This window comes from Coloeus monedula (assembly GCF_965178545.1).
Source record: "Coloeus monedula genome assembly, chromosome: Z".
NCBI classification, from domain to species: domain Eukaryota; kingdom Metazoa; phylum Chordata; class Aves; order Passeriformes; family Corvidae; genus Coloeus; species Coloeus monedula.
In genome coordinates, this window is record NC_138822.1 from 65487849 (window position 1) to 65502404 (window position 14556).

At 39.1% G+C, this 14556-nt stretch overlaps 1 protein-coding gene across 1 annotated transcript in view; it reads right to left on the bottom strand.

Annotated features, from left to right (window-relative positions):
• Positions 1–311: 311 nt before the first annotated feature.
• Positions 312–14556, bottom strand: part of NDUFAF2 (NADH:ubiquinone oxidoreductase complex assembly factor 2) — a 65264-nt gene continuing 51019 nt past the window's right edge. Inside the window, exons 3-4 of the mRNA XM_082301523.1 lie at positions 13962–14002; positions 312–640 (exon numbers count right to left, since the gene is read on the bottom strand). Coding sequence (XP_082157649.1) covers positions 383–640; positions 13962–14002 — 299 coding nt within the window. The 3' untranslated portion in view covers positions 312–382. The remainder of the gene's footprint in view (positions 641–13961; positions 14003–14556) is intronic.

Genomic DNA, 14556 nt, shown 5'->3' on the forward strand with positions numbered 1-14556 from the left:
TTGAAGAGACATCTTGGGCAAGGTTTGGGAGAATGTAAGTGTACTAACTACTATTTTTACATCAAGAACAGTTTTTAAACTAAATTATTATTCAAAGAAAAAGCCAATTTAGACTTTAAGAAAATTTAGATAGTCTTTTAACTGTGAATTCAAGAGTAACCTGATGAACAGCAACTGTCAAAACCAAACTTAGTTACACATCCTGTTTTTCACTAAACCGAAACATTTTACAATACTTTGTCATGATTCAGCCTATTCGAATAGTTCTGCAAAAAAACGCGCAACTGCTTTAATACTACTTTATTGCACTTTTGTATATAACAGCTGTGTATGTTCTCTGTTAAAATATTTATCCATTAGCAGTATCTGTCCATTAAATTGCTTATTTATTTTGACTACTACCAGTGCCTGGTGGCATCCAGGCCCCTGGCTGGAAGGTATTAGCAGTGCTTGTGGGGTCTTGTGAGGGCTCCTTCTTTCCATAGTAAGGGGCAGATGCGTGGCCTTTAACCTGAGTATGACTTGGTTCAGCAACAAGTCCTTCCTCATATTCCTTGGCCTGAAGCAGCTTATCCTTTTCAGATACATCCTTGACTTTCTGTTTCATTTCTTCTCTATAATTTTCATTCCTAAGAATCTCCTAAGAACACAATAGAAAGATAATTAGGTAAGTGAGAAGCAAATGCAATACAGTTGCAATAAAACATTTTAAGCAGTCATTGCTTTTCTTAATTTTATAAACTGCATTTTCAGGTATTTAAGTAAAATAAAACGTGGCAAAATTAATTGGTTTCCCACAACTGCAAATTCAACCCCATTTTAGAATGTTCTTAATGTCTGGATCATCTTGTTGAAGCAAAACTGCATTGTAGTGTCCACTTCGCTATTCTGTTGGAGCAAAAAGAAGAAATTAAGAAATTAAACACAGTCATCAATAAATGTGAAAATACATTGAAAATAATAATACTTTTTGCATTGTTTCCTATATAGGAGTTGGTACTTACAGGTATTTATCATTTGCATCTCTTAATGTAATTCACTATGCCTGTGGTGTTAGGTATCTGTGCCTCGGGGTACAGTTTTGGGAGAAACAGATGTGCAACCTTTGGGGTCTTACTAGTGCAAGATTAAAAAATAAATAATTAAAATCATAAAATCACAGATTGGTCAGGTTGGAAGATAGTGCAGTGGGTCATTTGGTCCAACCTCATTCAACCTCCATGCTCCAGCAGGGTCATCCCAGAGCCCAGGGCACAGGACTGTGTCCAGATGGTGCTTGATTACTTCCAGTAAGGAAGACTCTTCAACCTCTCTGGTCAATCTGTTACAGTGCTTGGTCAACCCCACAGTAAAGAAGTTCCTCCTCATGTTCAGGTGGAACTCCTGTGCATCAGTTTCTGCCCATTGCCTCTTGTCCTGTTGCTTGGCACCACTGAGCAGAGCTTTGCTCCATCCTCTTGGCACCCTCCCTTCAGATACTGATAGACATTGATCAGGTCCCCTCTCAGTCATCTCTTCTCCGCTTTTCCTCAGTCCCCTCAGCCTTTCCTTGCAGGAGAGACACTCCAGCTGCTAATCAGCTTCGTTGCCCTCTGCTGGACCTGCTCCAGGAGCTCCATGTCTCTCTTGTCCTGAGGAGCCCAGAACCAGGTGAGGTTCTCACCATGGCTGAGTACAGGCACAGGATCACCTCCCTCCACCTGCTGGCAATGGTCTTCCTAGTGCCCTCCAGGATCCCACTGGCCTCCCTGGCCACCAGACACTCTGCAGGTCCATGGACAGCTTGTTGTCCACCAGGACCCCCAGGTCCTTCTCTGCAGAGCTGCCCCCCAGCAGGTCAGCCCCAGCCTGTGCTGGTGCCTGGGGTTGTTCTTCCCCAGGTGGAGGGCCTGGCATTTGCCTTTGCTGAATTTCAGATGGTTCTTCTCTGCCCATCTCTCCAACCTGTTGAGGTCCTTCTGAAGGGCTGCACAGCACTCTGGGGTATCAGCCACTCCTCCCGGGTTTGTGTCAGCAGCAAACTTGCTGAGGAGGCATTTGTCCCTTCATCCAAGTCACTGGTGATAAGTTAAACAATACTGGGCCCAGTACTGAACCTTGGGGGGCACCACCAGTGACAGACCTTCAACTGAATCCTGTGCTACTGATTACAATCCTTTGGGTTCTGCCATTCAGCCAGTTCTCAATCCACCTCATTGTCCACTCATCCAATCCACACCCCTTGAGTTTTCCTACAAGGATGTTGTGAGAGACAGTGTCAAAAGCCTTGCTGAAGCTGAGGTTCCACTGCTCTCCCCTCCTCCATCCAGGGAGTTGTTCCATCATAAAAGTCATTCAGGTTGGTCAAGCTTGATTTATCTGCAGTGAATCCATGCTGACTACTCCTGATCACCTTCCAGTCAGCCATGTAGATAGAGATGGCCTCCAGAATGAAGAAAAAGGCTGAATTCTTTTCTCCAGATTACAAGTATATGGGAAGAGTTAAGGAGAAACTATGTTAGTACCCTTTTCCATGAGCAGAAGACCATGACATTATTTTAGGAATTCAGGTGTTAAAATATATGTGATACCACCAAGAGTTGAAATAGCAATTATGAATACCTAAGAATGCTTTAAAAGACAGTATTTAAAGTATTTAAAGAAAACCTTATACAGTGGGTTGACCATGGCTGGATGCCAGATGTCCTCCAAAGCTTGTCACTCCCCTCCACAGCTGGACAGGGGAGAGAAAATATAATGAAGAGTTCACAAGATAAGGACTATGAGAAATCACACACCAAAATACTGTAACAGGCAAAACAGACTCGATACTATCACAGGATGATGAGAAGTAAAATAAGATCTTAAAATCACCTTCCCCCTACTCCTCCCTCCTTCCCAGCTCTGTCTCCTTCCCCTAGCAAGCACAGGGAGACAGGGAATGGGGGTTGTGGTCAGTTATCATGTGTTCTTGGCGCTGCTCAGGGAGAGGAGTCCTTCTCCTGTACCATCATCGGATCCTGCCCATGGGAGACAGTTCACCATGAACTTCCATGAGTCCATCTCATGAGCAACAGTCCACCCCAAACTGCTCCAGTGTAGGTCCCTTCCAGGGGGTACAATCCTTCAGGCACAGCCTGCCCCAGTGTGGGTCCCCCACAGGGTCACAAGTCCTACCAGGAAACCTGCTCCAGCATGGGCTCCTCTCCATGGGTCTGCAGGTCCCTGCTAGGACCCTGCTCCAGCCCAGGCCTCCCATGGGATCACAGCCTCCTCTCAGGCATCCACCTGCTCCAGCATGGGTCTCCTCCCTTGTGGATCTCCATGGGCTCAGGGGCACAGCTGCCTTACCATGGTCTGCACCATGGGCTGCAGGGGAACCTCAGCTCTGGTGCCTGAAGCACCTCCTGCCCCTCCTTCTCCCCTGACCTGGCTGTCTGCAGGGCTCTTCCTCTCACATACTGTCACCCTGTTCTTCTCTGAGCACAGTTACAACTCCACAAAACTTTTTTTTAAGTCTTCTTAAATATATCATCAGAGAGGCGTTACCACCATTTCCAATGGGCCCAGCCTTGACCAGAGCCACATACATCCTGGAGCTGGCTGGGACTCTCTCTGCCAGACATGGAGGAAGCTTTTGGCAGCTTCTCACAGAAGCCACCCCTGTAGCTGCCCCACTATCAACACCTGGCCATACAAACCCAATATACCTTATCTTAGAGGTACCATGGAAAATAACTCCTTAGTTCTTAGTTGCCTCTCTACTTAAATTCACAGATATGCAGAGCAAAGGCAGAACCCTTCACACAGGAATACTGAATGGAAATACACAAGTAATACACAAATGACTTTGCAAACTGAAGAGGGGTGAAAATTCTCACATGCTCAAATAGAAATATTGCCAAGCATAACAAGTTCAAGTTTTCAACAGTCAGTATAGCAAGACCTCTTTGTGGCATCTCTCAATTCCATCCTTGTTTACCACACGTCTATGTAAATCCACCATGACCTTATTGATTTCAAGTGTATGGTGTTTGTGTTAAACCACTACAAAGAAACAAGGTCAAATACCTTTGTGATAACTGAAGACCACATCATTGTCTCTGCTAAAACAACAGGAAATTATTTATTAAACAAACATAATTTCCTTACTGTGAACAGTTGTTATTAATTTAAAATCTCTTCAAGTGATTACTTCAACATGAAGTTATCATAGTCAGGTAAGAGAAGCTGTAACCAAACTCCAGATGCTCCAAGTCCATTTTAAATGTTGATATATAATTGTTCTCTGGTTTTCAGACTCAAATAAGGCTCTTTTAATCAGCTTTCTGTGGACAGAGTATAGCTGTGATATAGTAAAATAAAAAAGTGGATCTTAAAAAAAAAAGAAAAAGGAAAAACATAAGAAATTATCTTTATCAGTAAATGCAGCAAAAAAACCCCAAACTGAAGTGACTTACTCAGAATTTTCTATACAATTCATACCAGGACAAAAATTTTTCAACTATGAAGTATCTGTAGACATCCATTTTTGGCAATAAATTCATGCCACTAACACGTACACTGAAATCACTGGGATCCTGTGCTCAAATGAAAGAAAATATGAATTAGAAATATTGGGTCAATTGGCATGTTAGAAAAATTGGGTCAAATAGATTCTCACTTTGAGACTCCACTGCTAACCAATCCTTTACTCTCTGATTTGCTACAAAAAGTAACTGAGGGCTAAAAGTTAGTTTGTTTGTGGTTTTTTTAAGTTCCATTGTCAGGTTCAGAACACTTACCTTCTATCCTCCTCCAAGATGAATCACAGTATTTTATAAGATGGCTATCTTCACTATAAATTGCCCCCCAGTAAGTTTTCTGCTAAAATATAAGTACGTGAACATGTAATGTGTGCTGACCATTAAGGGAAATACAGAGTCTTTCTATCCAACCCAGAGAACATAGTATCTACCAGACAGCTGCAGTTTTCTAAGGATTAGCTTGTTCTTCCAACACTGTCTTTTTGTACAAATAAATTATATAAGCCCTTTGAACCAGCAGTTCTCAGGAAGTACATGGCATATTAAGAGTATCAGAAAGGTCCTTCAACACTTTTATTAAAAGAGAAATCTCAGAACCGGGGTTATGCTGCAAAACTAAAAAAAAAAAAAAAAAAAAAAAGCCTTAAGATATCCAGCCACATTTTCAAACAGTTGAAATCCCTACATGCAGGGGTTCACTTTGAAATGCATCAGGTCCCAGCATACATTACACATGAATAGGATACACATGATATGCCAAAAGCTAGGTCCAACTACATGTTCTACAGTTTATTTTTAGGTGAAAAGTAAACCAAGATATTTTACTCACTGCAGGTTGTCCAGCTTTGGTGATTATTTTAAGTTGTATGAGGTTTTTAACGCTTCTAACATTTGGAGCTGCATGTCTTCCCTCCTCAGGAAGGCAGAGTTTAAGAAAGTGATGTCTAAGGTTTTCTTGAAGAACATTATTATTAAGGAAATACCAAAGCAGCCCTTTGTGGAGTTTGAGGCAGCTGCTTTTCATCCAGAAACTGCTGACTTCTGCATATAATCTGACATCTTAGTATTGGTTAACAGCTGCATGATCAAAGAATGAAAGATGGCCTGCTCATAGTAGCAACACAGCCCAAGACATGTTGCTGTCTTCCAAGGGTGTTTCTGCAGAAGTCATCGGGCTGTATTTCCTGCCACTGGCATGAAATTTTCACTTTTGTTGCAAACTATGTATTTTTCAAAGCTCTCACGTAACTCTGGCAGCTGAGTTGTATCACAAAGTTGCTGCTGCAGCATGGAAATTGTATTCGCCTCCACTCCATACAAGGAGAAAAATTTAGACGAAGGATTCTAGATGCCTACAAGACTACTGGAATACCTGCTTTGTAGGGTCAATATTTGGAATGCAGTGTTCTTTTCTTTGTAAAGACTCCCACATTGTAACTTCTTTCCACTTCCTGAATAAGCTAGTAGCCTTACAGAATGAATAAAATTAGTTCCTCCTGGAAGGAAAACGTCATGAATACAAAAGAGGGTTATCCAGACTCACTCATTCCTTCAGGTGGGTCTAGCTCAGTAGTGACCAATCTTGGCTGGACACCTGTTGCTATACTTCTCCACAGGCAAACAATGGCACTGAATGCCTTCTATCCTGCAGCACCTGCTGAACCCCACAGCCTGAGGAACCACTCCTCCCCTACTCTTTCTCCCTCACTGTATCCCCCTCGGCCCTCAAGCCAGCCGTCACTAACACCAGCACTTGCCTCCCACAGAGCATTTTCAAACTTCTGAGCACAAAGCTGGGAATGGAGCACTATGGATGCAGGTGGCTAGACAGGCAGTACCAATGTACAGTGCCTAAGGGGGATGATTTAAAGGTTATTTTAACAGATTGGCACTTTCCAGAAGGTTTTCTAAAGACACTAGACCTAACTCTTTAATTACATGGGTTTTATTTATTAGTAAGTCTGAGAAAAAAATCACATTTCATTTCATATAGGTTTGTATATTGATAAATTAGAAATAAATAGCTTCTTTATGTTGTCTTAGAAACTATTTCAACTTCCTGAGTTATCTTTAAATACATATGTTGAAATACTCAGAATTTCACTTGATTTGAATAGGGTTAGCTAGTTACTGTTTGATGCCAGAACTGAGAAACAGCTGGACAGATTAATGATCTTTGAACTGTAGACAGTGCATATTCATAGAATACTTGCATTTTGTGTCTAGATTGAATCATGAATGAACTTGAACTTAGAACGCTGCCTGTTAAAAATTCATACCTACAAATCGACAAAAATTTTAAAAATAACAAATGGAATTTAAAAAATAGTTTTAGCATAGTATTAAAAAGGTTGATTGTTGTAAGACAATTTAAAATGTCAGAATCTTTCTTCATTGTCAAATTAACTAAAATTCTGGCAAAATGCTAGACATTAAGCTGTATCACCATTTTTTAGAATATCACCAAACTAGTTAACTAAACTTCATTTTCCAGTTTGACAAGTTAAATAAGCAAGATGAAATAACTGGCTATTACATCATATTTCAAGAGTAGGAGGCAGAGAGCAGACCTCATCTTTGGGAAGCACTGAATGTTCTGATCCAGGGCAGGTCTTGAAAACTCAGCAACTGAACATGATCTTAGCAGTACCAGCTTGGGAATGAGAAATAATGTGGTAAATGAAAGGCTGTCACTGCATGGCAAAAACAGAGGAGCAGTTTGAAATAGAAGCCTTACCTGGATTAGCTAAAATACTTATTTAAATCAAACACTGACTCAACTGACTGCTAATTTTGTAAAGAACATACACTAAATATCTTTGGTCAATCAACAAACGTTAATCAAATCAATGTAAGATTTGCTTTATGCAGGTTCAGTTTTTGAGCAAATCTCTGATCAGTTGCAATATCTAGTTTCAAATGCAGTACTAATACCACATTACTACCAAGATAAATCAGTTAAATACTAATTCTAACTCACAGTAATTTTTGTTTAAATTAAATCTGCAGGCAAGCAGTGCTAAATACTGTAGTACTACTTATGAACTACAGAATCTCTGGCATGAGCTGACATAGTTTCTAGGGCACCACAGTGTAACACGTGTTTGGCAAGAACACATATCAAGAGGCAAAAGAAAGAGACACTGGACTATAAAGCATATCACAAACACGTGGAGACAGTAGGAGTTTGTGCCTGAATTATTTTTATAATTCTGCAAAGATATTTGTCCAGATCTACACACATATTCAAGATCACCAATGAAACTGTAGAAGCAGCAAAAACCACAAACTAGCCTGGCACCACTGCACTCTGCCCTGAATAAAGGGCAATGCATAGCCCTGATCCCCACAAAGCAAACAAGGAACTGTAGCTGTGACTCAGTTTCAGTTTGGTCCTTGCTTTCCCCTTCATCTGCATATGATGTACTCTGTACCAGCCCTTTTCCTGGTACACTTCACTTTGCCCTCCACCCCCACTCAGCTGTGCTGTCAGTGAATTAGGACACAGAGCCAGTGCTCCATGCGTTCCCTCCCACATGGATAGGAATGGAAGAGCAGCAGCAGCTCTTTGCTCTGCAGCCTTAAAATCTGCAGCGTGGGCAACCTGGAAGCAATGGGACAAATTGGTGCCCCAATATACCTCTGTGGAGGTTGACAAGCACTTACATTTCAAATATGAAGAGAAATTTAAAACAAATAGGAGGAAAAAATCTAAAAGATGATGGCTTCTGCAAACGCTTGATTTTTTTTTTATTGACTTCTATGACTACTCCCTTCTATTTAAGGTCTTTGTATCTAAGTTCTTTATATCATCAAGTTTTTCTGCCTTTTTTTACTGAATAATAATCCTCTCTGGAATCAAGCGTAATTTACTATGCAAAATGCTATTTAATGCAACCTAAGTTATTTGAATATGGCCCAAATCCTGGTTGTGATTCTGGACAACAACAGTGGGAAATATTTTGCTCAGTGACATGTTTATCCCTCTGCTTTTTAAATATTTTTTCCTCAAACTGTAAATCATAGTGTGCAGCTTTTGGTGGCTTCAGGAGTAAACTACTCATGTGCTAAGCCCTAGTCTCTATGTAAGAATGTACAATCTCCCTGTCAGTGTTCTCATTTTACAACTTCTCAACTGAAGCATCTGAAAGCAGACAGAGGCAGAACTGTAACATGCAATCCCAACAGTGTCAAACAAAGCATTTTTCTAAACTGCATTCCATTCTCCTGAAAGGAATGTGAATTCTGGGTAAACTAATAACTGAACGTACTTTTGATCATACCATCTCTCAAATAAATAATACTTACGATCAAACAAATGGGGAGAGTGGGTATGCATTGTGCAAACTAAACAGAATTTAATTTCAATGTAAAAATTCAGGGGGTGGGAGGAAGAAACCTTATGCTTATTACAACTCACTGAAGTATGTTTCTTCCTCCCTTGACAAGGAGTTTGTCAAAACAGATAATTATGGAAATCCTAGAAATAGTTTGAAAGAATGGAGGCGTCATCACAGAATTTTTTTTAATATTTCACTTTCTATCCAACTGTGCAATTCAGAACCCACTGAAATTTATTACTGTGTAACAAGTACATACTGCATGAGAAAAGCAGTCATTTACTGTGGTTTTCAAACTATTTTCAGATCTTGATGCTAATTAAAAGAACATGCAATTCTACTCTACTTCCCATGAAATATTAATATAACACACACATGCATACGGAGCAACAGAGAGGTTTCAGTTCAAACTGAGATTTGTGGTTGTGCAGCCCAGTGTGTGCTACAGAGGAAGCAGTGTCTGTATCAACAGGGAAGTGCTATCTAGTACAAAGATCTATGTACACAGGCATGTGTTACTATAGGTTCACATCTATCACTCACAGGATACCACGTTGGTGGGTTCAGAGATAAACCACATTTCCCTCCATACCAGTTTCTCTCAGCATTGCCATAATTGCAAGTTTCCTCATTAGTTTTCTGACACCCCAAGAAAATCTGTAACTCTGTTTCTATTTCCATTATACAGACATGGCCTTAAACAGTGCCAAGTATCTCAGATACCTTTGAACCTCAGCACATTGTCAGAAGTAGTGTGTAGCTATAAGATCTGTTATAGGAGAAAATACGGGTTAGATCTCTAAATACATTCAGATACCTTGTGTTATAGATTGCAGAATTCTTTAAAAGCCTCTACAAATCTGATGCCCTCTGAAACAAGAAAAAAAATCAAATATAATTTAGGTACAGAAAGGCCAGAAGAAATAAGGTTTCCTCCCTGTCCTCCATGAGTATCTTTTCTTTCCTTTCCAAACAAGATGTGAAAAATCCAAAATATAAAGATGCCATGTTTAAAGTCAATAGAGAAGTCTGTAGTCAGAAGGAGATAGGAGCACATGCAAGACAGCACATTTACATTTACCTTACAGATTTTTGGAAGAGCCATACAGAAGGTGGACTATGGCTCAAAGAATGTAAGAGAATAGCCTCTTAAAGAAATAATTTGCACGAATGGAGCATCCTTTCTATAAAATAACCGCTGTATCTCAAGACAATTTTTCTTAACAAATTTTGACAACATGAAAGCTTAGCAGGTGAACTAATATGCATGTAAAGTGATAAATTATTAAATCTGCTTCTACAAAATAGCATTTGATTAAAATTATTTTAGTATTAGCAGCCTTTAAAACATTTTCATTAATTTAAAACTGTAAGGTCCCTATACAATGACACATTTCCTATTTGCCAAAACACTTGCTACATACATCTAGTTTTCTATATACACAATAAAGAACTGTATTAATCAACCTAGTTATTCATTACTTGTTAAACTGGTTAAAATACAACTTAGAACTGCTCAGGAATAAAGGTAATGATTTTCCTCAGCCAACCATATATGATCATTCTTAATATACATATAAAGGGGCAGATGACAGGATGCTACAGTACAGCAAAAATATATATATTCAAGCACAGATTCTCATGTTTTATTAAGGAGTATATGTACTATACACATACTGTACACATGCTCAGACAGGGCGAAGGCATGATCCAGAATTCTATATCAAGACTGATTCCCTGATTACCATAGGAACAGAATATGTTTAAGCAGAACATAAGAAACAACTTGATCTGCATTAATTTGTCAGGTTATCACCCTTATCACAACTGAGTTGAGACTTGGCATATTTCCAACTGTAAAAAAATCAAAAGGCAACCAACTGTTAACCAGTATCCCAGAAAATGACTTTAAAACCTTCCAGCACTAACATTCCTTATGTAACTGGCTAGGTTAGAAATAACCAAGGTGATGAGCAGCATTCATGAGTTATGTCTGGCCAGACACAGAAGTCCAAGTGACTTCCTTCAAAAATGAAGAAAAAGGGATGGGGGCACAAGGAGGAAAGAAACCATTAGGGATGTGGTACAACTAACACTGTACAAGTTGACTTGGAGTATTCTTCCATTAAAAAAAAAAAAAAAAAGATAGAGAGGGAAACTAAAGAAAGTGAGAGGTAAAGCAACAACTTCCGAGCAAAAGTGAAAGATTTATAATGGAAACAAGCAAACAAACAAAATAAGATCCGTTAGGTGTTTGTGGAAGAATTAATGGCCTGAATACAAAACATGATCAAGTCTCAAGAAAATCATCAACAGATTTAGCTGGTGTCATGACCCAACTACTCTGACCACTGGTGAGGCAGAACAACTCACATTTGTTCTCAGTTAAATGACTGACATGTCCTGATGATTATGAATGACATTTTATTAGCCTACAGTATTTACCAAACCATTGGTTCCCAACACGTGGTCATCAGTGCGATCAGTAAGATTTAGCTGCTTTGTGAAACTGTATCTCTCCAGTATTTTCAATTAAAAATTCATCATAGACCTCATCATGAAACCTGGTAGCCTGAGCAGCTTGGCAACCTCTATCATCAATAGCCAAGAGCTCAATCAAAGATCAGACAGACAAATATAAAATCCTCAAATGTAAGATTCAAAAAGGGATGGTAGGCTAACAGAAGTGGAACAGAAATTTTAATAAGGTTTAACATATGTCATTTGATATTACAAAGAAAAAAGAAGTGAAGGGCAAAGGACAGGAAAGAAAGGAAAACCATCCAAAAAAGTAGTTTTACAGACTGCAAAGGTAGGAACATAGGCACAGCTCCAGAAACTTATGCTTTAGGAACTTTAGGGTTGTTACAATATGTTGAGAGCAAAGTGTCATTAAAGCAAAAATGCAAAACTTGTGGGCTTTACCTCCTTTTTCAGAAATAGTCTGGTCTCACAAGAAATACATGAAAGAACAAGGAGATTTGTTATACAGGGTTCCAACATGGAATATGCCACAAATACTCCCTTTTTTCATAGCTGTCAAACAGCAGTTTACCATACCATCTTTACTGTTAAAAGGGGAATATAATATGGAATAGCAGCCAGTAAAGTTTCTGTAGCTAAAACACTAAAGCAAATCAGCCCTACAAATAGGGACCAAACAATATGCTATATGCACTTCACTACTATAATTATATTTGTAATGATATGGTGATGTAAGGGTTTGTGCCAGTTTCAAATTTGGAGAAAAGTAGATAATACATAGTGTCCCACACTATTCTCTGTAATACAGAGAAAAAAATTAGGCTTCACTATCACATATTAAAAATATGACTGGAGCACTCTTTTCACAATACTAGCACGAATTTTTAACATACTTTAACATACTTTTGAACAACTTCTTCTTACACAGGAAAATACCTATTTAGAGATTACTTGAAAAAAGGTAACTATTTTCAAATTCCTAGGTTATCACTTCTGCTCTGTGATAACGTCAATGCACAGCCCTGCAGGTAAAGTACCTTGCTGCTAAATTATTTTTCAGATCTATTACCTCATGAATCTGAAAATATAAGCAGTCCTGTAACTCTGAATGCACCATTAGTCCCAGCAATCTTTCATTCTCCATAAATTGCTTTTTCTGGAAGGTAAAATATTTAGAACACTATTGTTCCACAGTTCTCTCACCTGTGGAGACTTGCTCCCTATTTCAAAAATGAACCAACATCTCTAGCGCCAGGAGGAGTTTTATTGCACCAATTCCAGACCCAAGGCTGCCTGCCTTGGAGCAGGTTTACCTCAGAGCAACTATCATAGCAGCCTTGCTCACAGAAATGACAGAACAAAAACCAAGACACCTCCCATCTTCAGGTATCACATTAATTGGTAATTTCAACAATAAAGCTTGTTTTCATACAGTTGGTATAAGCCAGAAGTAATTATAATGAGGTCAGTCCAAACTTAGATGGAACAACTGTTTCATGACTCTGCGTAAGTAACTAGATTGGGGAGGGAAGGGAAAAAAATAAAAACAAACAAACAAACAAACAAAACAAACAAACAAAAAATCCAAACTCACATTTAGTACTTCCCTGAATAGCTTTTAGGATAAATTTAACTTGAACTTCTTTCATTCATAGGTGTATTATAGCCCTTACTGCCTCTATAGACTCAGTGGCAAGTGGGAAAGAAGGGCAGAGAGAATTAGTTGAAAGCTGTATGTTGTGTGGGAGCTTGTTTCAATGAGTTACAGTTTGTCAGCATAAGCTGACAAGCTTCCTGAGGTCATCTCAACACACAGGAAGTCAGGACAACTTTTCACAGGCCAGGATGTTCCAGAAGATCTCAGTGACCAAATGGCTGGAGATGCCAACATATCTTCACTGAACGTGACACAGTTATTTCTGATGCAAGTCAGGTATCTGCCTCTGTGGGTGTCATTTTGAATCTTCTGCAGCAAACAGTGTCTTATCTTCTCTCTCATTCCTAGCTGGTGCTTAAGCAACTTGCAGTAGAAATGCTGGGCAAGTCATGTATGTGTGTGCATGCATCTGCATACACAGATCAGCAGTAAAACTTGTTTGCAAACTCTTTACAAACTCATCAGCATGGAAGACACTGTTGGACATTTCTCTGCTTTCTCTTATGGAAAAAGACGTCGTTGTAACTCCCCCACCTCATTAGCACTCTAAAATGTTAGTGCAATTGGTTTTCCTGTTTTGATGAATCCACTGGCAGCTGGGTTTGAAACCTATGTTTTAGTATCAACCACAGTGAAAAAAACCTTGCATTAATTAAAAAGTCATAGCAGTAATTTAAGAACTTGTTTAATTGAAGAGACTTTTCAATGGTCATGATCATCTTAAAGAACCTACATATACCATCTTAAAAGAATTCACACAGATAATGACTAATAAATAATGGAGTTTATATTTCCACTTATTTTCCTTTTTTCTAAGTGTTAGATACCTACCCAGTGTGTATTTTCATCAATTAGGCAAGGAACATACTAAATTCTCCCCACAAGTGACAGATTACTGCACAGATGAGTCCACTATAAATTAAGTAATGGTAGTTTCATTACAACAATTGAAAATTTAAAGACATTTCATCTCACCTCAATGGTGGGTGGATCTTCTCTCTTTTTTCTTATCCATGCTGGAAAAAAAAAATCAAACTGATTATTTCAAAGATCACAAACAGTATCAAAACTCAAAATTATTATGAATTTGTAAAAGAAAGCAGATATTTATGAAAAAATTATAATAGAATTTGCCACAACCTGGCAAGCCATGTCATTTCCCAGAATGTCAGCACAAGACGTTATTTCCAGTTTCAATACTCAGTCTTTAGAGAAGGAAGAGGTAGGGGATGGTGTCAACTTTGTGTGGAGACCTTGGGCACAGTTTACATATCACCTTGGCTGTCAAAACAGGGCTTAAAAAGCAGGGCTTATGGCACAGGTTTATTGTTGAGCTTGCAATACAGCTTTGAGGTATACCCTAAGAAAATGACAAGTTGACCAAAGAAAAGTAAGAACAGCCTTAGACCACTGTGGAGAAAAAGGATTCTTACAGGCTTCAGGCTTTCTTAAAGCTGAACACATTTTATGTTACTACCAGGTAGAATTCCTTTACGAGTATGAAAGGTACAGCCCCAGACCTGACTGAGGGATTGCAGAGCCTGGACTGAAGCACATCCTGTGGCTCTGG